The sequence below is a fragment of the Ascaphus truei genome, chromosome 5, assembly GCF_040206685.1.
Source record: "Ascaphus truei isolate aAscTru1 chromosome 5, aAscTru1.hap1, whole genome shotgun sequence".
NCBI lineage: Eukaryota > Metazoa > Chordata > Amphibia > Anura > Ascaphidae > Ascaphus > Ascaphus truei.
Window position 1 is genome coordinate 170,720,005 of NC_134487.1, and position 24,436 is coordinate 170,744,440.

Here is a 24,436-nt window from a genome sequence, read left to right on the forward strand (position 1 = left end):
ACCATGCTGCACCATTTCCCCCATAAGTAACTGCGAATGTGCCCTTGTCTCTGGGATGTCAAATTTGGTATCATGGGCAGATGCCATGAAGGTTGGATAGAGGGAAGGGGAAGGGGTAGGAGATGCAAATCCACCCCCCAGTGGATTAAAATGGAACTATTGCTACTTTGTTACGAGGGTAGTTTTGCTGTTCTTTAATTTATTCAGAACTAATGGAATCAAGGGAAAACCACAAAATAAGCGCCCTGTCAGTCATGGTGTCTAAATGTTACTGGCAATCGTTTAAAAACTTTGAGCAGAAACATCCAATTCCAATTTGTCTTGGTTACCATAAACTATATCTGTGGCTGGCCCCACATGAGCACCAGTCTTGGGGATACATGCATCAAGTGCTTTTCTCTGCATTAAAATTCCAACCAGGCCCCTGGAGGACACAAATGACCCTTTCTATGTGAATGGACAGTTTTGCTAATGTTTAAGCTTTTACTAGTCAACCATCTAGGTAGGGAACAGCCTAGATGGTTCCTTCCTGCCTTAGTTATGATGCCAAAAACACAAGGAGCGTTGTAAACGTTCTTAAGGCAGAGGAGAGCCTGGAAGGCGAGGCGTTGAATGGAACAAGATTGCACTCTGTTTTTTTTTATGCAGAACCTTAAATACTTCTAGTAACTGGAGTAAATGGGAATAAGTAAATAAGCAACCGAGATCTAGACTATTTAACACAAACGTTATCGTCTCCATTTGGAATCATATCCTTCTCAGGAAGCAATTTATGGGCCTGAACCTGAAGGTTTCAGTACCAAAAATAGGGACGAATATGAACCTTTAATTCTTCTCACTTTGGAAGGCTGCTGATCACTGCATTGGTTAATAACCCATCCAAAATTCCTCTTAGGGCTGCCTGCTTGGGTGCCCTAAAAATGCAAAACCTGCAAGGTGCAATAGTTTTTAATTCCTTCATCTAACCAATCATGCAACTAAAGCACCTGCTAGCAGTTGTCATTTTCCCATGGCTCTGCGAAGTTCAGTAGCCCGACTCCCACTGTTGGACAGACCCCGGCATCAGAAATCTTCATTCTTAAACCCTTGCGTTAAAGAGCCTCTTTCTGCCTCCTGCGGATCTTGATCCTCTGAATCTGGAGATAGCACATGGGTCAGTCACCCTGTGAAGAACGTACCGAGGTGGAGACCAATCCGTAGCCATGGAAGGAAGATCAAAAGGATGATATATAAATTATTTCAAGGAACAAACCTGCTTTTTCCACCAGAGGCTCTATATCAGGATCCTCTAGTTCCTGCCCTAAACAGGCAACCCCCCCACCCCCCATTAAAATGGCACTAAACACAGCTTGTATCTGCTATCCAAGACTTCAGCTACAAGGTCTCTTGGTAGTCACCACATTAGCTGTAGACATTGCGACCAACTTAATGATGCTGGAAGTCGCATCCCATGAGAAAAGTCAAGTTACTAGCTTTCGAAATCAGGAAATGTTCATCAATCTTCCCCTGTGATAGTCCTGCCACCTCTCTATAGCCCAGCCAGGCGGTGAGGGCTCGAGATACATACCACTGCCACCGCTGGCTTCTGCACATTGAAATAAAAGCGCTCTCCAGTGAGCTCGCCATCTGTGCCACATTGCCTCGAAAATGAAGAGTTCTCTGCCCACAGAACTGCAGCATTCTACTAAACCTTGTGAGAGGGACAGCTACCTTCCGTGCCAACTCCCAATCTGCAACCTCTTCTGTTCAAAAAGGACAGACTAATAATCCTTTGATAAGGGAGTGTTGTTATCAGGGGGTTTCCATTTTTTTCTTCTGTGGCCACCAACAAATGTTTATGTAATTTCCCCCCTACCACTAAGTACTTTATTAGATTAGTTCAGTAAAGCCATGCGTACGCTCGTGGAGACTGAAGAGTCTATAGGTTCTGCTGATTTGTGCTTCAAAGCCTTACGCCAGTTACACATTTCATTTGACAGGTAACGCCTGTTCGCTATCTCTTTGGCACATATAGCATATCTCTTAGTCTTATCGGGCATAGGCGTACTAGCTACACGAAATAAGCTAGCAGCATCTGATAATGCAAGCAGGCCTGGCACAAAGGAGGCTCAGACCCTGCACCACCTCCCCCAGGAAGAAGCCAGCAGGCAGAGATCCAAAACGACATTAGACATGCTGTATTCACTGCAAGACCACCGCCGACGTGGGGCGGAGCCTGGGGACGAGGACGGAGCGGCACGAAAAACCCAGGGGGAAGTAGAAATGGCAGTCACACACACTGGATGAAAAAGATAAAGGGAAGGGGCCAACCTTTGTGTCTGCGAGGGAGGGGAGGGGGGCCTCTTATACCTGTCCAATTGAAGCTAGTTCTCTGTCCAGCACAGACGGAGGAGCCAGTTCCCACAAGTGTGTCGTGGGACAGAATAAATAGGTCCGATAACTCATTACATCAACTCATGTGAAACTTACTGCAGGGCTACACCGTGTACTTACTCAAGGTAACATTTTGACTGTATTTAAAGAACAGCGAAAACTCACTTGCTGCATATATAGAGATGTAGCCAGCATTGGCGCGCTGCGGTAGGATAAACACAACGCACCCGCGGGAGAAGATACCACTGTGTTGAATCAGCCACACGCGAGAGCTAATCCTATTTCACCCGCGCCAGCGGGAGTAATAACGTTGGCTACATCTAGAAAACATTTGTACAGGTGTACTTTTGTACACAGCGTAGGACTGTCATTCAGATCCCATTTACACACACGGTACTGCATCTCAGATTGAAGTATCTCTTGGAACAATGTAAAACTCTCACGGGTCCTCACCTCCGAGTTAAAGAACCTCCTGATTATCTCCTCGCCCGTCTCCTTCCTTTTCTCATCCGGAGAAATTTCATATTCTGTCTAACGAGGCGAGAGAAAAACGTTTACAATGAACGCGCTGCGCGGTATGGGGATGAAGAGCGTCTGTCCGCTTCCACCCTCTGACAGTGAACATGCTGCGCTGTATATTGATGGCGAGTCGCTCTATACACTAGCAACCTCTGATAAAGAACATGCCCCATTGTAGAATTGTGCGGAATATCTATAATAAACAAAAATAAGGCGCAAACAAATATAATTGATATAAGTGAACAAGAAACAAAATCAAAATGCTGCCCAAGCACCTGCGGCGTCCCAAACCGCAATTAAATAATACAAAACAGCCAGGTGTTCATAGCGCAAATTGAATAAAAAGTGAATTAAATGTGCAATAAACCCAGTGAATAAATTAGACACTGATATCACATATATACTGCAACTCCATGGAACAGGATTCTCTGCAGTGGATGCTCCTTGGAACCCTCATATGAAGAAGCCCAAATACATGCAGTATTGTGCATGAACTTTTACCTCCAATAAACAAACAACACAGGGAGGGAAAAAGCAACTCACACTTTCCCCGCTTGTTAAAAGCAGAGAGTGACTTCGGGCGCACTCCAACCCCACTCCAGACTCGGCCGCTCCTCGTGGCGCGTGTTCGTATACACGGCTTCCCCTGGTCTGCGTCTCTCACCCGCAGCGTTCCTGGGTTGCCTCACACCAGCCGGTCAAAGTCCCAGTTACACCCCAGAAGAAGTCGATATACGGACAAAACGTGCTGGGAATTTGGACTTCAGAGGCCACCGTAGCAGCTTGCTACTCCACTGGGACTTTGACCGGCTGGTGTGAGGCAACCCAGGAACGCTGCGGGTGAGAGACGCAGACCAGGGGAAGCCGTGTATACGAACACACGCGCCACGAGGAGCGGACGAGTCTGGAGTGGGGTTGGAGTCTGCCGAAGTCACTCTCTGCTTTTAACCAGCGGGGAAAGTGTGAGTTGCTTTTTCCCTCCCTGTGTTTGTTTATTGGAGGTAAAAGTTCATGCACAATACTGCATGTATTTGGGCTTCTTCATATGAGGGTTCCAAGGAGCATCCACTGCAGAGGATCCTGTTCCACGGAGTTGCAGTATATATGTGATATCAGTGTCTAATTTATTCACTGGGTTTATTGCACATTTAATTCCCTTTTTATTCAATTTGCGCTATGAACACCTGGCTGTTTTGTATTGTGGAATATCTATACCCGGGGTACTCAGTACGTCGATGGCGGTCTGCCCTTCCATGCTTGACTGAAGAAGGAACTATTGGTACAGCCCATGAGTGCATTGCGCCCAAATGTGGTGTGCCTGCCACCTGCGTCTGCTCCTCTGTCTGACTCACAGACCTGCCCCGCCCCGCCCCCCCACCCCCAGGGGCTCTCATCCCTGCCCTCCCCCCCACTGCAGCTTCCGGCTGCCCGCCAGCTCACGGATCCCCCGCAAGAAAGAAAGATGGTAATTGTACTCCCATGGCCTTGTGCCCCTCCTGTGACTACCCAGAGTATCCCTGCCCAATGATTGCCCATGTCTGTACCCCTCCAAATTGCTTTTTGATGCCATGCCGTGCAAAGCATCCATGTCTGATTAACAATATGTGAACACGAGACAATCTTATTCCGTAATAATGTATTTTGCATTAATAAAGAAAAGATAGGTGCGCAAAACATTATTATTTTGCCAAATTTAGTGGTGGTAGATCGCGTTGGCATGTATCTGCACACGCCTGATCCATACATTTCCACACCCTAGTAATAAAAATGCTGCACTGTGTAATGAATGATACAGAGTATCTCTATATACTTTCACCTCATAAGTGTTTTCTTACCACAGCATCAAGGAAGTGGATGCATCTTTGTAGCTCCTCCCTTGTTTCACAGAACTGGCGGAAAAGGAGGCGTCCAATTGGCTGCTTCTCACAGAGAGTAATATAGTCCCTTTCTGTGGGGGGAGGGGGGGAGGGAACAAAATGGAGGATGGACAATCAAAAACTGTTCCACATAGGATAGATGTTACCGAATGCCCTAGTGATTTTTTTTTTTTTTTTTTTATTACTTGAATTTTTATTGAGCATTTTTTCATACAAAATAAGAACTAACAAAACATATAACAGATTAAAAAAAAAAGGGGGGGTGGGAAGGTGGGGGAGGGGAAGCATTTGTAAAAATATAGCATTGTACACAACAATTTAGTTACCACATGTATCACTCTGTTCCGAATATTCTAATCTATATATGGGGATATACCTGCATGGCGAAACCAGGGGGCCCAAATCTCAGAAAATCGCGAGGTAGAACCGTTCAGATAGGCTGAGAGTTTTTCCATATAAACTATATGCCAGATTTTATTGTTTATTTGGTTTAAGGATGGGGGGGCAGGTTGTTTTTCAATTTTTGGCAATTGTACACCGTGTAGCATTTAACATTTGGGCTAGTACTCTAGCTTTTTTTCGGGGAATATTGGCTATTGGCTTGCCTAACAATATATATACTGGGTAATGTGGGACAGTGATTTCTAGGATCTTGTGTATTAAGGTGAACACTTCCGTCCATGTTTGTTGGATTTTGGGACATGACCAGAATATATGCAGAATATTCCCCACTTCGCCACAACCACGTCAGCACAGTGGGGAGACCCCTGGGAGAAAAGAGTGCAGTCTGGCAGGAGTCATATACCATCTGTATATTAACTTGTAAATATTCTCTTTTATTACAACGCACGATGAATTTTTGGAGGCAGCTTCCCAGATGTCTGTCCAGGTATCGAGATCAATACAGACGTTAAGATCTTTTTCCCAGGATACCATATATTTATCGGGGGTTTGATTGCTCTTGATAGAGGATAGACTTTGATAAATTCTGGAGATGATGCCCTTTGTGTGGGGCTGGTGTAAACACCAGTCCTCAAACAGAGTTAAAGTATGAGGTTGGCTTGATTTATAGGCTGATTGGATATAATATCTAACCTGGAGAAATCTGAAGAAATCGGAAGAGGGGATATCATGATTCGTTTGCAGAGGAGCGAATGGGGGGACTTTCCCTTGAACGAGAATATCTTTGACTCTCGTGAGTCCTTTTTGAACCCAGGTACGGGAGAGCGGGTTTTCTTTGTAAAAAGGAAGAGAGGGGTCCGAGAATAGGGGTTGCATGAGGGAATGGGTACCGGTTAATTGAAACTTGGATTTGAGGGAGTCCCAGATATTACAGGCAAAGGATATCACCGGGTTCTTGAAACTCTCGGGTGGTCTAGACTTTTTGTTGAGCCAGAGAAGATTTTTTATTCTGCATGGGGAGCAAATCGAATCCTCTATCTCGACCCACCTCCTTTCGGTTGGGTTTGAATGCCAGCTAACAAGTTGCCCTAATTGAGCTGCTCTATAGTAGTTTTGTAAGTTCGGAAGAGCTAAGCCTCCTTCTGATTTTGACTTATAAAGAATATCTTTGCGAACTCTGGGCCTGTTTTGCCAGACAAACTTCAAAATTTTCTTCTGAATATTATTTAAATCTTTCTGACAGATTTTAACCGGGAGAGTTTGAAAGAGATAGAGGAGTCTAGGTAAAATATTCATTTTAATAGTGGTTATTCTCCCAAACCAAGATATTATATATGGGTTCCAAGTGGCTAAGTCCTTGACTATCTGGTCAAAGAATGGTTTAAAATTTGCGTTGTATAAAGTTGAATAATTTTTTGTTAGTTGAACCCCTAGATATTTAATATGGTTCGCGTTCCATTTGAAGTCAAAATTTAGTTGTAGTAATTTAGTGATATTTTTTTAATGGTTTTTACCTACGAGAATGAAACCATAACTATAAAAGGAAAAAAAAAGTATGAAGACTGATTTATGTACTTTGCTTGTGGGGGGGATGGCAATTTCAAATCAGAAACATTTCTTAGGCCTCTTTCAAAAAAACATTTTCACCACCCCTTGTGAAATCCACAAGATTGAACCTATGAATAAATAAGTCGCTGACAATAGACTTACAGACATACACACCTGATTTCACCCACGCCTCCCTGCCATCTCTTCCACTGTAAATTGTGTTAACCCTCATTTTAATACTGACTAACCTTAAAACTCGCCCCACAAATCAAGCATCGCAATAGCCTGCACTCATGGTTACTGTCTCACACTCACAGTCACTCCTATCACCCATTGTGCCCAAGCATTGCCATCTACAGCACTTATTCCCTCACCTGCTGTCTCTGTAAGTTCACCATCAAACCTCTTAGATTGTAAGCTCTTCAGGGCAGGGATTTCCTTTCCTATTGTCTGATTTTGCTGCACTTATTGTATTATTATAATTCCCTGTACTGTATTCTTTGTGAAGCGCCGAGTACACTTTTGGCGCTATATAAAAAGAGACATACAATACAATAGGTCAGCTTCCTGTAGAGCCCGGTGACCTAACAAAAACATGTGACCCATTGCACAGGAAGTAGAAAGAGAAGGGGGTAAATGTAAATAAATAAATGAACAAGACACCAACTCAAGCACGATCTGCTTCCTATAGCTAAGGTTGAACAATAATACCGATCGAATCGGAATATCGCGATAAGAAATGACAAGAAGTTGTTGATATCTAAATTTTTTTGCTGGGTCTGGCTATCGGCCATGAGAGTCATTTGATCCCCTGTTGAAATCCGGTTTACGGAAGAAACGCGTAGGGTCGTGTGGTGTGAAGTACCTACGGTGGCTGATCGAGTGCAATTCTGCTGACGTCAGAGAGCCGACACTTGCTGTGACTGCCCCTGTGCACTAGGAACGTGCTGCACTAGGAACCACAGCGCTGCAAACTTGGGTTGCTGGAGGACTTTCAATACAGTGACGCCAGCAGCGAGTTCCCAGAGGTCACATCCTATAACGGAGCGGGCAGGCGGTGGGTTCTCCTCCGGCGTTGGCGCATGAGTTCAGCTCATACCACGCTCTTAAACCTTGGCAATATTGTGAGTTTGAATTTGTCTACGTTCATTTTTATGAAACCTTTTTACACTCCGATGTCACACTAGGATTGGGCGCTTCTGTTCGGTGCACAATGGGGGGTTGTTGACCCCAGAAGAAAGGCTGCCAGCGTCCAAGACGTTTATTCTACAAAGGTTTTTATTTTATTCATCACAGATTGACTGTGATATACTATGTGGACTTGAGACTTTTCAATTCATTTTTATATTATTGCATTTTTTTTATCATTGCCTTTTTATTTATGTCGTATTCACCTACACTTCATGTTGGTTATCGGTATACAAGTACTTTATTCTTTTTTTAGTGGTAATGGTTAGCAGGCAAACATCCCATACAGGAAATCCCATAGGGAAACAAACCAGTGCGCTGCGTCTCAGACAAAGAGAGTGGGGATATGATAATCAAAAAGGTTCATTAAGATAAAAACATGGACAAAAAAGTACTGATGCAGACACTCTTACGCGTCACATACACACACACACACCCGTATATGTATCACTTATGAGCACAATCGCACGTCTCAGCCAGGTCTTTAGCCCCGCCTTTCCCCATTTTCTCTTATGCATACAGCGCTTCCACTGCAGCTAGGGATTCTGGGAAATGACATGCAAATGAGCACTCGGTGTCACCTTTTGCTTCATGTCCATTTTAACATGGACCCCCATCAGCTTATACCTGCCTTATTACACAGCTTTTCAGCACAGCCTGGGTTAAACAAGTGCATACCTAGCAAACCTACTCACAGACAGCTGTTTCTGTTTTCTGGGTCTCAGAGGCTGATTACACTGGCTTTGCAATGTAAAATGTAAAAAAAAAAAATACCGTTGTAATAAAACCTTCAAACTGAATACTTTTCACATAATTTTTTTTTTTTACATTACGGGAAAATGCTTTCAAATTAATTTATTGACGTCTTCTATTTTTCGTTCTTTTCTATGCTTCCTATTCAACTATACATATCACGTTAAATGTCGTTTTGATACATTTCTTGATATGGTTATCGTGGGAAAGGAATTTTTTTTTTTGCCCAACCCTACCTGCAGGTCACCGTGACACCACAAAAACCACAGGGAGGTAGGGAACGCAAATAAACATGGCATTTCCAACCAAAAAAAATTCACTTTCATTTTATTTTTTATTATTATTTTTTTTTATCTCTGCAGCCAATAAGTGTCAGATGTCTCTAAGCCCGACACCGCTAATACCGCTCTACAAATGGCTAAATAAGGCAATTCCACAAAACATGCATTTGGCGTTTCTGTAAATCTCTTCAGGAGCTGGCATTATACACGGAGATTCAGGAAGCATTCACGGACTTAGAGCAAACTTGTTCCTACAGACCCAGCTAAGTTTTGATACGCAGATATAATTTAAATGGTTCTATCAATAGCGCCCAGGCTTTGTGCCAACTCTTCCAGAAATGCTAAGAAACAGAGGGTGGAGGAGAGACAGTGGCATCTCTTCAATATGCTGCCAAGCCGTTTTCCCAGGGTTGGAGAAGATATGAGCTCCTTCCACATGAACCTTCTCCAGTGCGGGGAATACGACTTGACTGGATAGTGAATAAAGTGGCAGTGACAGGGAAGGGGGAAGAGGAGACCATGACAGAAAAGGAACTATCTTACGAAGGAGCAGAGGGGACCATGTCCCTACTCCTGTGAGAGTGTGAAGAGAGCAGTGCAGGGGAACAATGAGGAGGAGCAGAGGGGACCATGTCCCTTCTCATGTGTGAGAGAGAGTGAAGAGAGCAGCGCTGGGGAACAATGAGGAGGAGCAGAGGGGACCATGTCCCTTCTCATGTGTGAGAGGGTGAAGAGAGCAGCGCTGCGGAACAATGAGGAGGAGCAGAGGGGACCATGTCCCTTCTCATGTGTGAGAGGGTGAAGAGAGCAGCGCTGCGGAACAATGAGGAGGAGCAGAGGGGACCATGTCCCTTCTCCTGTGTGAGAGGGTGAAGAGAGCAGCACTGGGGAGCAATGAGGAGGAGCAGAGGGGACCAAGTCCCTTCTCCTGTGTGAGAGAGAGTGATGAGAGCAGCGCTGGGGAACAATGAGGCGCAGAAGGGGCTGAGATTTTGGGATAGTATGGTTGATAGACCTGTGGAGATGGATAATTTGCCAGCCCATGAATCACACACTGAGGTGTGCGAGGACTCTAGAGTTGGGCAATATACCCGTACGATTGTAATACTACAATAATAAAATGTAAAAAGTCTATATAGATTTGTTTTATCATCACAACATTAGTGTTGACTGGAAAACCAACCCCATTCGCACTTCTCTATGTTACCCAGACTACGGCTTTACATAGGGGGTGTGGACAGCGCCTACATTTATAAAATGAGATATATTTAAAAAGATCGAGATGCAGGAGGATAATTTAATCAACCGTCATAAAAAAAATAAAACAACTTTAAAGCACAGAAAAACCAAGTGGAATCACTAAAAAAAATCCCCCAAAAAGGCCAGGAAAATATCCGATGAAATACAGCAGTTACCGAGGAAACGACAAGATATGAAGCTAATCCCAAGACGCAAGAACGATAATGAACAGAGCTGTGCAAGACGAACGTCACGCGTGTAACTGAAGTGTGAGAAAATGTTACTGTGGTATCGTGAAGCAGACTATTGCAGAGAACAAAAGTTTAAAGAATATGAAAGCAGAGACTTGTTCGAGTGTGACGATTGGCTTCTTCCCATTCAGACAACGGAACAACAATAAGTGTGTACTTATCATAAAGAGAGTTGAGGATTTCTGCAAGAATTTAAAAAAAAAATTTGTAAATGGAGACATTACTTATATTTTCCATTCCTCTAGTCCCATCCCGGCATCGAACACTAGTGGGTTAACCCTTCCTCTCATGGGTATAGTACAAAAAGAAAACGGCATCTGGGGTATGTAACGCCTCATCTCCCCCCTCCCCCCCAAACATATTTCTGAAGCTAAAACCTAAGCAGAGTTCGCACAGCACATATCTAGCTCAGAACTCTCACTACTTCATAGGAGACTGACAATAAAAACAATGTTTTTGGTAGGGTAAATGTTGCCATGATGGGTCTAAGGAAAGGAAAATACTCAATTTCCTCTGCGCCCCACATGGCATCAGACACTGGTGGGATTCCCCAAAGCTTGATTCATTTAGGCCAGCTAAAAACAGAACCCGCAAAGAAAAACAATTATTTTCTTAAATTCCTTTGATAATTACTTGAAGCCCTTTGCGCCCAAACTGGGCGCCTGCTGATGCGAATACATCTACCCTATGGGGCTTAATAAAAGTAGATACTGAAGACCAACTTGTGAAGGTTTGGGGGGCTGTTGTGATACCAAAAGGTAATGTCTCAAACTGAAAATGAAAGGCCTTGTAGAAATACCGGAAGAATTTCTACACCACATCCTGGCCTATAGGCATATGCAAATATGCACTCCTCAAGTCTATTGAAGTCATGTTGAACATTCCTGTAGATTTGAACATTAGAGCACTGAGCGAAGATACTCCATTTTCAAATGACGGACCTGAAGCCAACGATTCACATCTTTGAGATCTAGAACTGCTCTGTGGCCTCCCGTGGATTTGGTAGCTACAAACTGGTGGGTACAGATTCCTTGTTGTTCCTTGAGAACCACAGAGATCCCCTTGTTGGCTAAAAATTCTCAAATTGTCTTTAGGGCTGCAGCTTTGTCTGGATTTACAGGACATTTTGACCTGATGAACTTGTCTTCATCAGCAAATATCTGAATTCTGTCCTGACAATATGGAGAACCCAGGCGTCAAATGTTGTTTGGGTTCACTGATTAAGGAATCTGGAGATCCTGCCCCCACCGGCTACATTGCCTGAACCAGGACCAGCCAATTTTCAAACTGTAGGTCTTCTGAACGGGCCTCTCGGCCCCCAAGGAAAACTATCCTCTAAAAAAATGGCTGCCTATGAAACTGCCTTCCAGAAGTTTCATAGCATTGTTAATCATTGTGATATCTTTCATCAATTTCTTTCTTGGTAAACCAGCATCTACCTGTAATTCTGTTTCCAGCTTCTCATTCCAGATTTTCACTGTTCTAACACACGCCATAGAAGCAGCCCAGACAGAATGAAGTTGCTATAAACGAATGTTACTTATTGAGCACCGAATCCATACTTCGGTCCATTACATCCCTGAACGAGGGGCCATCCAAGGGCAAAGTTGTCTACTTGGAAAGTTTAGCAACCGCCGTATCTACTTTTGGAACCCTTCCCCATGCTTGGGGTGCTTTATCGTCACAGGGATATACATTTATAAAATGTTGTAGGCACTGAAGACCGCTTTGTTTGACGATTCACATTCTTACAGATCCTATCCTTGATGGACTGACGGAGGAAAGACTTGATTCTTTTTGTACTTGCCTAGAACAACCCCAGCAAGGGTATCCAATTCCTACGGAGTGTCTTCAATTTCTATAGCTATTCTTGATTTCTTTACCAGCTTTTCAATGAGATCTATTTTAAAAAAGAAACCAGGTTCTGCCTGCACACTGTCAGAAAATTCTTCCGTCCTACGGCATCCTTGTGGGCTGTCCTTCGGAAACTCCATCTACCCGGACGGCCCCAGAGCAGGCTGCATGGCGGCAGCACTACTCGAGGGAATGCCCGTTACAGCTTGCGCGTCTACGGAGGGAGCCTCGGCGGCACGATTTTTTGAGGGGGTAGGGGGACGGGCGGGGGGACAGAGGGACACAGCAGGTCCTGGTGTGAAAGCGTTCCCCTGGCTAGCAACTGCAAGCAGTGCGGCTCCTGGGGGACTCTGTGAACAGACCCAGGTGGCTGTGTGAGCGGACTGAAAAGAGACATCCATGACGCATCTTGGATGGAGCAACCCTGCCATTCCGAGCAAAGAAGGACCAAAATTAACTATGGTGCTAGGGTCTCTGAGGTCTTTTTAAGTTGGATGGTCCTACCCCAAAGTAGGAGCCAACTCCCCCATTTGTGTGCACTGTCATGGGTGGGCAATCATGTATCAATCATTTTCCCTATTACGATAGTTAAATAGAAATGTGAACATAAGCAGTCAGTGACAAAACAAGGAACGACTCACCTATAGAACTGCGTAAGTCACCACATAGGCTGATATGGGGGAATTTGAGTATTTCCTTCCATTTCTTACTCCTCCCTTTCCGTTTGCCTCCTCCGCCTGAAAACAACAAGGGTAGATGGGTGAAGGGCCAGTGGTTTCTCTTTTATAGGATTTAAAAATACTCCACATAAAAGCAGGATCATCTGACCTAGTTCTATTTGTAGACGTCTCCCTTCTACATCCTGTTAAAAACTTATTGTAAAGTCATAAAGCTTAATACAATACAATCATGTAGCAACCGGGGCACATTTATTGTTGGGAGGTACAAGATGCTCCCTGCCAAATCCCTCCACAAGATTGAGGTGTCAGAAATTAGATGAAAAAACATTAATATAACAGTTTGACTTGTTTTTTTTTTAGCAGTTGATATACACAAAACTGGCTAGGCTAAATAGATCCGTTTGAAACTTATATTGGTTGTCGGGCATGTGGAGTAGAAGTGTCCTGGTCTTGTGTAAAAATAAAACATTTTCCTACCATTTTATTTCCCTGACTCAAAGCTTGCACAGCATGGCTGCCGGGCAGTACAACTCATACCCCACGACAGCACCGCTCTGCAGCTCCTACCCCACTGCACAGCATCTCCAAAGCCTTACCCCCATGCAGACCCTCTTTTCCTCGTACCTCCCGAGCGGTCGTGTTACATAGTGTAACTTTTTTCCTGTGGTGAATGACGGGGACACCGGAAAGAGGGAAGTTACACCCACCATGCACAGCGCCACCACTCTGGATGTAGGCGGGAGAGACTGAGAGTTAGTCACTCTTAGGCCTCGGACACGCTTACCGCTGGCGTGCTGAGGCGCGCTGAGGCTCAGGGAAAGCGGGTGCTTTCCCTGGCCTTGCGGTTGCTTACCGCAAGCGCTCTCAGCAGGCCGTCAGGGGGCGGTCCGAGGGCGGGCCAGTGACGTCACGGAGCTGGTTCGCCCTCATTGGGCGAACCGCTCACGTGACCGGCCTGTCTCGCCGGCTAGCGGGGGAATTTTAAATTCCCCTAAGACCTGCGCTTCCGCAAGCGCGCGGAAGCGCAGGTGAGCCCCTACTAAAGCCGCTCTAATTGCGGCTGTAGGGGCTCAGTGCTGAGCGGAAGCGCACGTCAGCACGCTTCTGCCAGCAAGCGCCAAACATGGCCAAGGCCTTATAATGATGCAGAGTATCTCTATACTCTTCCATCCTCTGATGATGAAAATAGGTAGGTGTCCTATGAGGATATCCTTACCAATACCAATGGGCGTGTTCCATGATATATCCATCTAGTGGATGGTGTTCTAGAAGTCAGAGCCACATAAAAGGCAAATATACCTTGTAGTATAAAGATCTCCAATTGGTCAAGATAAAACACTCTGCTTTCCGATAGGTCTGTTTTATGACTTGCACAGGGAAGAGTGAGAATACGTTCAGAAGCTGTCACGCTCTGAGGGCGGTGGACGCCTTATTGACAAAACACGCTAAACCCATGTGAAAGGCAGATATACTGTATTTACATTTACACAGTACATTTTCATACTGCAGGCAACACCACACCCAGAAACATAACCCCTTTAAACCCAACACCCTGCTGCCCTCCTCACTGCCATGTTATACCCCGTCCCTATACACCCCGACACCCTCCTCACTGCCATGTTATACCCCTCCCTATACACCCCGACATCCTGCTGCCCTCCTCACTGCCATGTTATACCCCGTCCCTATACACCCCGACATCCTGCTGCCCTCCTCACTGCCATGTTATACCCCGTCCCTATACACCCCGACATCCTGCTGCCCTCCTCACTGCCATGTTATACCCCGTCCCTATACACCCCGACATCCTGCTGCCCTCCTCACTGCCATGTTATACCCCCTCCCTATACACCCCGACATCCTGCTGCCCTCCTCACTGCCATGTTATACCCCCTCCCTATACACCCCGACATCCTGCTGCCCTCCTCACTGCCATGTTATACCCCTCCCTATACACCCCGACATCCTGCTGCCCTCCTCACTGCCATGTTATACCCCGTCCCTAAACACCCCGACATCCTGCTGCCTCCTCACTGCCATGTTATACCCCGTCCCTATACACCCCGACATCCTGCTGCCCTCCTCACTGCCATGTTATACCCCTCCCTATACACCCCGATATCCTGCTGCCCTCCTCACTGCCATGTTATACCCCTCCCTATACACCCCGATATCCTGCTGCCCTCCTCACTGCCACGTTATACCCCTCCCTGTACACCCCGACATCCTGCTGCCCTCCTCACTGCCATGTTATACCCCTCCCTATACACCCCGACATCCTGCTGCCCTCACTGCCATGTTATACCCCTCCCTATATACCCCGACATCCTGCTGCCCTCCTCACTGCCATGTTATACCCCTCCCTATACACCCCGACATCCTGCTGCCTCCTCACTGCCATGTTATACCCCTCCCTATATACCCCAACATCCTGCTGCCCTCCTCACTGCCATGTTATACCCCCTCCCTATACACCCCGACATCCTGCTGCCTCCTCACTGCCATGTTATACCCCCTCCCTATACACCCCGACATCCTGCTGCCCTCCTCACTGCCATGTTATACCCCTCCCTATACACCCCGACATCCTGCTGCCTCCTCACTGCCACGTTATACCCCTCCCTATACACCCCGACATCCTGCTGCCCTCCTCACTGCCATGTTATACCCCCTCCCTATATACCCCGACATCCTGCTGCCCTCCTCACTGCCATGTTATACACATCCCCATACACCCCGACATCCTGCTGCCCTCCTCACTGCCATGTTATACCCCCTCCCTATACACCCCGACATCCTACTGCCCTCCTCACTGCCATGCTATACCCCGACCCTATACACCCCGACATCCTGCTGCCCTCCTCACTGCCATGTTATACCCCTCCCTATACACCCCGACATCCTACTGCCCTCCTCACTGCCATGTTATACCCCTCCCTATACACCCCGATATCCTGCTGCCCTCACTGCCATGTTATACCCCTCCCTATACACCCCGACATCCTGCTGCCTCCTCACTGCCATGTTATACCCCTCCCTATACACCCCGACATCCTGCTGCCCTCCTCACTGCCATGTTATACCCCTCCCTATACACCCCGACATCCTGCTGCCCTCCTCACTGCCATGTTATACCCCTCCCTATACACCCCGACATCCTGCTGCCCTCCTCACTGCCATGTTATACCCCTCCCTATACACCCCGACATCCTGCTGCCCTCCTCACTGCCATGTTATACCCCTCCCTATACACCCCGACATTCTGCTGCCCTCCTCACTGCCATGTTATACCCCGTCCCTATACACCCCGACATCCTGCTGCCTCCTCACTGCCATGTTATACCCCTCCCTATACACCCCGACATCCTGCTGCCCTCCTCACTGCCATGTTATACCCCGTCCCTATACACCCCGACATCCTGCTGCCCTCCTCACTGCCATGTTATACCCCGTCCCTATACACCCCGACATCCTGCTGCCCTCCTCACTGCCATGTTATACCCCTCCCTATACACCCCGATATCCTGCTGCCCTCCTCACTGCCATGTTATACCCCTCCCTATACACCCCGACATCCTGCTGCCTCCTCACTGCCATGTTATACCCCTCCCTATACACCCCGACATCCTGCTGCCTCCTCACTGCCATGTTATACCCCTCCCTATACACCCCGACATCCTGCTGCCTCCTCACTGCCATGTTATACCCCTCCCTATACACCCCGATATCCTGCTGCCTCCTCACTGCCATGTTATACCCCGTCCCTATACACCCCGACATCCTGCTGCCTCCTCACTGCCATGTTATACCCCTCCCTGTACACCCCGACATCCTGCTGCCTCCTCACTGCCATGTTATACCCCTCCCTATACACCCCGACATCCTGCTGCCTCCTCACTGCCATGTTATACCCCGTCCCTATACACCCCGATATCCTGCTGCCTCCTCACTGCCATGTTATACCCCGTCCCTATACACCCCGACATCCTGCTGCCTCCTCACTGCCATGTTATACCCCTCCCTATATGCCCCGACATCCTGCTGCCTCCTCACTGCCATGTTATACCCCTCCCTATATGCCCCGACATCCTGCTGCCTCCTCACTGCCATGTTATACCCCTCCCTATACACCCCGACATCCTGCTGACTCCTCACTGCCATGTTATACCCCGTCCCTATACACCCCGACATCCTGCTGCCCTCCTCACTGCCATGTTATACCCCTCCCTATACACCCCGACATCCTGCTGCCTCCTCACTGCCATGTTATACCCCTCCCTATACACCCCGATATCCTGCTGCCCTCCTCACTGCCATGTTATACCCCTCCCTATACACCCCGACATCCTGCTGCCTCCTCACTGCCATGTTATACCCCTCCCTATACACCCCGACATCCTGCTGCCTCCTCACTGCCATGTTATACCCCTCCCTATACACCCCGACATCCTGCTGCCTCCTCACTGCCATGTTATACCCCTCCCTATACACCCCGATATCCTGCTGCCCTCCTCACTGCCATGTTATACCCCTCCCTATACACCCCGACATCCTGCTGCCTCCTCACTGCCATGTTATACCCCCTCCCTATACACCCCGACATCCTGCTGCCCTCACTGCCATGTTATACCCCTCCCTATACACCCCGACATCCTGCTGCCTCCTCACTGCCATGTTATACCCCCTCCCTATATGCCCCGACATCCTGCTGCCCTCCTCACTGCCATGTTATACCCCTCCCTATACACCCCGACATCCTGCTGCCTCCTCACTGCCATGTTATACCCCCTCCCTATACGCCCCGACATCCTGCTGCCTCCTCACTGCCATGTTATACCCGTCCCTATACACCCCGACATCCTGCTGCCCTCCTCACTGCCATGTTATACCCCTCCCTGTACACCCCGATATCCTGCTGCCCTCACTGCCATGTTATACCCCTCCCTATACACCCCGACATCCTGCTGCCCTCCTCACTGCCATGTTATACCCCGTCCCTATACACCCTGACATCCTGCTGCCTCCTCACTGCCATGTTATACCCCGTCCCTATACACCCCGACATCCTGCTGCCCTCCTCACTGCCATGTTATACCCCCTCCCTATACACCCCGACATCCTGCTGCCCTCCTCACTGCCATGTTATACCCCTCCCTATACACCCCGACATCCTGCTGCCCTCCTCACTGCCATGTTATACCCCCTCCCTATACACCCCGACATCCTGCTGCCCTCCTCACTGCCATGTTATACCCCGTCCCTATACACCCCGACATCCTGCTGCCCTCCTCACTGCCATGTTATACCCCTCCCTATACACCCCGACATCCTGCTGCCTCCTCACTGCCATGCTATACCCCTCCCTATACACCCCGACATCCTGCTGCCCTCCTCACTGCCATGTTATACCCCCTCCCTATACACCCCGACATCCTGCTGCCCTCCTCACTGCCATGTTATACCCCTCCCTGTACACCCCGATATCCTGCTGCCTCCTCACTGCCATGCTATACCCCTCCCTATACACCCCGACATCCTGCTGCCTCCTCACTGCCATGTTATACCCCTCCCTATACACCCCGATATCCTGCTGCCTCCTCACTGCCATGTTATACCCCTCCCTATACACCCCGATATCCTGCTGCCTCCTCACTGCCATGTTATACCCCTCCCTATACACCCCGACATCCTGCTGCCCTCACTGCCATGTTATACCCCTCCCTATACACCCCGATATCCTGCTGCCTCCTCACTGCCATGTTATACCCCTCCCTATACACCCCGATATCCTGCTGCCTCCTCACTGCCATGTTATACCCCTCCCTATACACCCCGACATCCTGCTGCCCTCCTCACTGCCATGTTATACCCCTCCCTATACACCCCGATATCCTGCTGCCTCCTCACTGCCATGTTATACCCCTCCCTATACACCCCGACATCCTGCTGCCCTCCTCACTGCCATGTTATACCCCTCCCTATACACCCCGATATCCTGCTGCCCTCACTGCCATGTTATACCCCTCCCTATACACCCCGATATCCTGCTGCCTCCTCACTGCCATGTTATACCCCTCCCTATACACCCCGATATCCTGCTGCCTCCTCACTGCCATGTTATACACATCCCCATACACCCCGATATCCTGCTGCCTCCTCACTGCCATGTTATACCCCTCCCTATACACCCCGACATCCTGCTGCCCTCCTCACTGCCATGTTATACCCCGTCCCTATACACCCCGATATCCTGCTGCCTCCTCACTGCCATGTTATACCCCTCCCTATACACCCCGATATCCTGCTGCCTCCTCACTGCCATGTTATACCCCTCCCTATACACCCCGACATCCTGCTGCCCTCCTCACTGCCATGTTATACCCCTCCCTATACACCCCGACATCCTGCTGCCCTCCTCACTGCCATGTTATACCCCTCCCTATACACCCCGATATCCTGCTGCCCTCCTCACTGCCATGTTATACCCCCTCCCTATACACCCCGACATCCTGCTGCCTCCTCACTGCCATGTTATACCCCTCCCTATACACCCCGATATCCTGCTGCCCTCCTCACTGCCATGTTATACCCCTCCCTATACACCCCGACATCCTGCTGCCTCCTCACTGCCATGTTATACCCCTCCCTATACACCCCGACATCCTGCTGCCTCCTCACTGCCATGTTATACCCCTCCCTATACACCCCGACATCCTGCTGCCTCCTCACTGCCATGTTATACCCCTCCCTATATACCCCGACATCCTGCTGCCTCCTCACTGCCATGTTATACCCCGTCCCTATACACCCCGACATCCTGCTACCCTCCTCACTGCCATGTTATACCCCTCCCTATATGCCCCGACATCCTGCTGCCTCCTCACTGCCATGTTATACCCCTCCCTATATGCCCCGACATCCTGCTGCCTCCTCACTGCCATGTTATACCCCGTCCCTATACGCTTTGCAATGCATTGCAGGTCTGTATGGCAGCAAAATAATTCATGAAAGGGGCAGGCGTCCAAAACTGTCTCTTTATGCCACCCTTACTGCTAACCTTGGCACAGTCTGACTTATTTTATTTAATTGCCTATCGAAAGGTAAATATTAAATAAAGAAATCAAATTCAACAGTGGGTGAAAAGTCAGATTGTGTTATCTTAACCTAAACGTTTCCTCCTGGTAGAAAAATCAGACCATGTTTATGCTGGCAAATACCCATCTTTTAAGGTACACAGGGAGGGGTATAACATGGCAGTGAGGGCAGCAGGATATCGGGGTGTATAGGGAGGGGTATAACATGGCAGTGAGGAGGGCAGCAGGATGTCGGGGTGTATAGGGACGGGGTATAACATGGCAGTGAGGAGGCAGCAGGATGTCGGGGTGTATAGGGAGGGGTATAACATGGCAGTGAGGGCAGCAGGATATCGGGGTGTATAGGGAGGGGTATAACATGGCAGTGAGGAGGGCAGCAGGATGTCGGGGTATATAGGGAGGGGGTATAACATGGCAGTGAGGAGGGCAGCAGGATGTCGGGGTGTATAGGGAGGGGTATAACATGGCAGTGAGGAGGGCAGCAGGATGTTGGGGTATATAGGGAGGGGGTATAACATGGCAGTGAGGAGGCAGCAGGATGTCGGGGTGTATAGGGAGGGGTATAACATGGCAGTGAGGAGGGCAGCAGGATGTTGGGGTATATAGGGAGGGGGTATAACATGGCAGTGAGGAGGGCAGCAGGATATCGGGGTGTATAGGGAGGGGTATAACATGGCAGTGAGGAGGGCAGCAGGATGTCGGGGCGTATAGGGAGGGGTATAACATGGCAGTGAGGAGGCAGCAGGATATCGGGGTGTATAGGGAGGGGTATAACATGGCAGTGAGGAGGGCAGCAGGATGTCGGGGCGTATAGGGAGGGGTATAACATGGCAGTGAGGAGGCAGCAGGATATCGGGGTGTATAGGGAGGGGTATAACATGGCAGTGAGGAGGCAGCAGGATGTCGGGGTATATAGGGAGGGGGTATAACATGGCAGTGAGGAGGGCAGCAGGATGTCGGGGTGTATAGGGAGGGGTATAACATGGCAGTGAGGAGGGCAGCAGGATATCGGGGTGTATAGGGAGGGGTATAACATGGCAGTGAGGAGGCAGCAGGATGTCGGGGGTGTATAGGGAGGGGTATAACATGGCAGTGAGGAGGGCAGCAGGATGTCGGGGTGTATAGGGAGGGGGTATAACATGGCAGTGAGGAGGCAGCAGGATGTCGGGGTGTATAGGGAGGGGTATAACATGGCAGTGAGGAGGGCAGCAGGATGTCGGGGTGTATAGGGAGGGGGTATAACGTGGCAGTGAGGAGGCAGCAGGATGTCGGGGTGTATAGGGAGGGGTATAACATGGCAGTGAGGAGGGCAGCAGGATGTCGGGGCGTATAGGGAGGGGTATAACATGGCAGTGAGGAGGGCAGCAGGATGTCGGGGTGTATAGGGAGGGGTATAACATGGCAGTGAGGGCAGCAGGATGTCGGGGGGTATAGGGAGGGGTATAACATGGCAGTGAGGAGGCAGCAGGATATCGGGGTGTATAGGGAGGGGGTATAACATGGCAGTGAGGAGGCAGCAGGATATCGGGGTGTATAGGGAGGGGTATAACATGGCAGTGAGGAGGGCAGCAGGATGTCGGGGCGTATAGGGAGGGGTATAACATGGCAGTGAGGAGGGCAGCAGGATGTCGGGGTGTATAGGGAGGGGTATAACATGGCAGTGAGGAGGCAGCAGGATATCGGGGTGTATGGGGATGTGTATAACATGGCAGTGAGGAGGCAGCAGGATATCGGGGTGTATAGGGAGGGGTATAACATGGCAGTGAGGAGGCAGCAGGATATCGGGGTGTATGGGGATGTGTATAACATGGCAGTGAGGAGGGCAACAGGATGTCGGGGCGTATAGGGAGGGGTATAACATGGCAGTGAGGAGGCAGCAGGATATCGGGGTGTATAGGGACGGGGTATAACATGGCAGTGAGGAGGCAGCAGGATATCGGGGTGTATGGGGATGTGTATAACATGGCAGTGAGGAGGCAGCAGGATATCGGGGTGTATAGGGAGGGGTATAACATGGCAGTGAGGAGGGCAGCAGGATGTCGGGGCGTATAGGGAGGGGTTTAATAAGACATCTCTAATAGGTTACACTCACAAAAAAAAGTTACATTAAAATATAGTGCAGAAACCGAAAGCAAACATTGGTTCCTTTCATCTAAAGCCAGAAGTGACGACAAAGACGGTATCGGTCATTTGACGGTGTTTTGGCTGTGTATGCAGTAGGCAAAAATCCTATGCAGTGTTAAACAAACATTTAAATACATTCAAATCGGAAAAATATAGGGCAATTGTTTAACCCCTCCACTGCCAGAGACTGGCACTGCAACTCCCACTAACAGTAATAGGGTTACACCCCATAAAGGCTTCTCTGTGTGAACCGCTCTTCCATTGATCCCACACCCCACTTTAGTTCATAAATCTCCCACTATTAGAAATCCCCTTTACGTTTCCTTTTTTCCTCCTAATCTCCAAATTCAGTCTTAAACCCTCCAGCGCCTTTCAATCACAGAGAAAAATCCGCATTAAATCATTGTCTGGGCCTCTCATTGTCTGGGCCTCTCATTGTCTGGGCCTCTCATTGTCTGGGCCTCTCATTGTCAGGGCCTCTCATTGTCAGGGCCTCTCATTGTCAGGGCCTCTCATTGTCAGGGCCTCTCATTGTCAGGGCCTCTGTAAAGGCTTCCCACCTCAATACACGGAATTTCGCTACAACACAACTCATAAATTAGGCCAGGCATGTGATCTAAAAGTCGTGTTATATTGACATGTACGGAATTGTGACTCAAAATGACAAATTTTGGGGAGGAAAATAGAGCAATGCACGGTCTGTTTGTCCAAGCGTGAAGTTCATACACTGCGCCAGGTCGTTTGCGTGCACTTTTCCTACTGTATTGGTTTCAAGGGCGCTCAGCATGCAGGCAAACTAGGTTTGTTCCTTTGTGTTGATCACGCCTGGTACTTCCCTCTCCCTCCCACCACCGCCTCACATGGTGATCACCACATCTCCCTCCCACCACCACCTCACACAGCGATCATCACATCTCTCTCTCACCACCACCTCATACGGCGATCACCACATCTCTCTCTCACCACCGCCTCATACGGCGATCAAAACATCTCCCTTCCACCACCAACTCACACCTCGATCACCAAATCTTCCTCCCACCACCGCCTCACAAGGCGATCACCACATCTCTGCACAACCACCTCCCACGGCGATCACCACATCTCCCCTACACGACCAACTCACACGGCGATCACCAAATCTCCCTCCCACCACAGCCTCATACGGCGATCACCACATCTCTCTGCACCACCGCCTCACACAGTGATCACCACATCTCCCTCCCACCACAGCCTCATACGGCGATCACCACATCTCTCTGCACCACCGCCTCACACAGTGATCACCACATCTCCCTCCACCACCGCCTCACACGGCAATCACCACATCTCCCCTACACCACCACCTCACACGGCGATCACCACATCTCTCTGCACCACCACCTCACACGGTGATCACCACATCTCTCTGCACCACCACCTCACACGGCGATCACCACATCTCCCTGCACCACCGCCTCACACGACGATCACATCTCTCTACACCACCGCCTCACACGACGATCACCACATCTCCCTGCACCACTGCCTCACACGGTGATCACCACATCTCTCTACACCACCACCTCACACGACGATCACCACATCTCCCTGCACCACTGCCTCACACGGTGATCACCACATCTCTCTACACCACCACCTCACACAGCGATCACCACATCTCCCTGCACCACCGCCTCACACGGCGATCACCACATCTCCCTCCCACCAGCACCTCACACAGCGATCACCACATCTCCCTCCCACCACCGCCTCACACGGCAATCACCACATCTCCCTGCACCACCGCCTCACACAGCAATCACCACATCTCTCTGCACCACCACCTCACACGGCGATCACCACATCTCCCTGCACCTCTACCTCACACGGCGGTCACCACATCTCTCTGCACCACCGCCTCACACGGCGATCACCACATCTCCCTCCCACCACCGCCTCACACAGCGATCCCCACATCTTCCTCCCACCACCACCTCACACAGCGATCACCACATCTCTCTACACCACCACCTCACACAGCGATCACCACATCTCCCTGCACCACCGCCTCACACGGCGATCACCACATCTCCCTCCCACCAGCACCTCACACAGCGATCACCACATCTCCCTCCCACCACCGCCTCACACGGCAATCACCACATCTCCCTGCACCACCGCCTCACACAGCGATCACCACATCTCCCTGCACCACCACCTCACACAGCGATCACCACATCTCCCTGCACCACCGCCTCACACAGCGATCACCAC

The 24,436-nt window shown here is 49.1% G+C and overlaps 1 protein-coding gene across 1 annotated transcript in view; it reads right to left on the reverse strand.

The window, feature by feature from the left end:
• Positions 1-24,436, reverse strand: part of LOC142495576 (G protein-coupled receptor kinase 5-like) — a 68,790-nt gene that overhangs the window by 30,030 nt on the left and 14,324 nt on the right. Inside the window, exons 2-4 of the mRNA XM_075601219.1 lie at positions 12,927-13,022; positions 4,728-4,840; positions 2,827-2,904 (exon numbers count right to left, since the gene is read on the reverse strand). Of these exons, the coding sequence (XP_075457334.1) occupies positions 2,827-2,904; positions 4,728-4,840; positions 12,927-13,022 (287 nt within the window). The remainder of the gene's footprint in view (positions 1-2,826; positions 2,905-4,727; positions 4,841-12,926; positions 13,023-24,436) is intronic.